This window comes from Colobus angolensis, unplaced genomic scaffold (genome assembly GCF_000951035.1).
Source record: "Colobus angolensis palliatus isolate OR3802 unplaced genomic scaffold, Cang.pa_1.0 Scaffold96, whole genome shotgun sequence".
NCBI lineage: Eukaryota > Metazoa > Chordata > Mammalia > Primates > Cercopithecidae > Colobus > Colobus angolensis.
The window spans coordinates 2,540,177-2,542,005 of NW_012123598.1; the positions used below are offsets into that span (position 1 = coordinate 2,540,177).

Consider the following 1,829-nt stretch of genomic DNA (forward strand, 5'->3'; position numbering starts at 1 on the left):
ACTGTGCCCGGCCCCCCCACCATTTTTTTCCTTTGAGACAGAGTCTTGCTCTGTTGCCCAGGCTGGAGTGAAATGGTGCCACCTCGGCTCACTGCAACCTCCACCTCTCAGGTTCAAGCGATCCTCCCACCTCAGCCTCCCTAGTAGCTGGAACTACAGGCGACACCATGCCTGGCTAATTTTTGTATTTTTAGTAGTGACTGGGTTTCACCACATTGGCCAGGCTGGTCTCAAATTCCTGACCTCAGGTGATCCACCCGCCTCAGCCTCCCAAAGTGCTGGGATTACAGGCGTGAGCCACTGTGCCCAGCTGTGGGTCCCTTTGAGAGTCCTCCTGGCCTGCTCCCTGTAGCTGAGGTCCCTCCGCCCCTCAATCCCTACAGAGCTCCCAGCGTCTGCCGGCATCTCAGCATGACTTCTGTCCATGGGTCTTGGTCTTGTCTGTGTGCCTCTCTGGGTCTCTCTGCCTGGCTAATGCTGGCCTCTTCTCCTAGATGACTGGTCCCGGGTGCCCCTGAAGCCCATCCACGAGGAGCCAGGCTCTGACTACATCAATGCCAGCTTCATGCCCGTAAGGTCGTGGGTGGGATTGAAAGGGTGCCCAGAAGGCCTGGAGAGATCAGAGCTGGTTGGGATTGAAAGGGTGCCCAGAAGGCCTGGAGAGATCAGAGCTGGTTGGGATTGAAAGGGTGCCCAGAAGGCCTGGAGAGATCAGAGCTGGCGGGGGTCATCTAAAGACCTCCCTGACCCGCCTGCCTTCCTCAAACAGGGTCTCTGGAGCCTCCAGGAGTTCATCGCCACCCAGGGTCCCCTGCCACAGACGGTGGGTGACTTCTGGCGCCTGGTGTGGGAACAGCAGAGCCACACGCTGGTCATGCTGACCAACTGCATGGAGGCCGGCCGGGTGAGAGATCTGAGTCCTGGGTGCTGACTGGTGCAGGACCCTGCCCGGAACACGGATCCAATGTAGACCCCACACCCAGACCTCACGGATTCCTCCAGGGTGACCCCAGGTGTCTTCAGTGTAGACCTGTTCCCCACTCTCCCCCCAGCCCATCTGCTGGTTCACATATGGGGCCTAAAGCAGACCCCACAGATCTGGGGAAGAGGAGTTCTGTTCTCTGACCCCTCCTCCTCCCCCAGGTGAAGTGTGAGCATTACTGGCCTCTGGACTCGCAGCCCTGCACCCATGGGCACCTGCAGGTAACCCTGGTGGGTGAGGAAGTGATGGAGAACTGGACAGTGCGGGAACTGCAGCTCCTCCAGGTGCGTGTGTCCAGCCCCGTCCTGGCCCTCAGCCTTCCCCTGTGACACACGCCATGCATCCAGGACCCTCCACCAACTCCAACCTTCCACTCACTCCTCTGAGGAGCTGCAGTGTGCCCCAGGGAACCCACTCCTAGTGGTAGAAGCCAGGTCCTCCTTACGTTCATCTCCAGAGCCTGTGAGCGCTCCCTCCTTCCAGGTGGAGGAACAGAAGACGCTATCCGTGCGGCAATTCCACTACCAGGCCTGGCCAGATCACGGCGTTCCCTCTTCCCCAGACATCTTGCTGGCTTTCTGGAGGATGCTCCGGCAGTGGCTGGATCAGACCACGGAGGGAGGCCCACCCATTGTACACTGCAGGTGGGGACCAGCCCAGGACCCTCGGTCTTGAGAGAACCGCTCCCTTGGGGCTCAGACAGTGGTGTTAGATGGGACCCTGGGAACTTACATGGGAGGTGGAAGAGGGAGAGAAGGAGGAGGTGGATGCGGAAGATAAAGGGGGATGTGAAGCAGTTAAGAAAAGAAGGAGGGGCCAGGTGCGGTAGCTCACGCCTGTAATCCCA

At 59.4% G+C, this 1,829-nt stretch overlaps 1 protein-coding gene across 1 annotated transcript in view; it reads left to right on the forward strand.

Annotated features, from left to right (window-relative positions):
- The window catches only part of PTPRH (protein tyrosine phosphatase, receptor type, H), a 30,902-nt gene that overhangs the window by 24,813 nt on the left and 4,260 nt on the right, over nucleotides 1-1,829 (forward strand). The window contains exons 13-16 of the mRNA XM_011932588.1: nucleotides 495-571; nucleotides 770-904; nucleotides 1,144-1,266; nucleotides 1,466-1,626. Coding sequence (XP_011787978.1) covers nucleotides 495-571; nucleotides 770-904; nucleotides 1,144-1,266; nucleotides 1,466-1,626 — 496 coding nt within the window. The remainder of the gene's footprint in view (nucleotides 1-494; nucleotides 572-769; nucleotides 905-1,143; nucleotides 1,267-1,465; nucleotides 1,627-1,829) is intronic.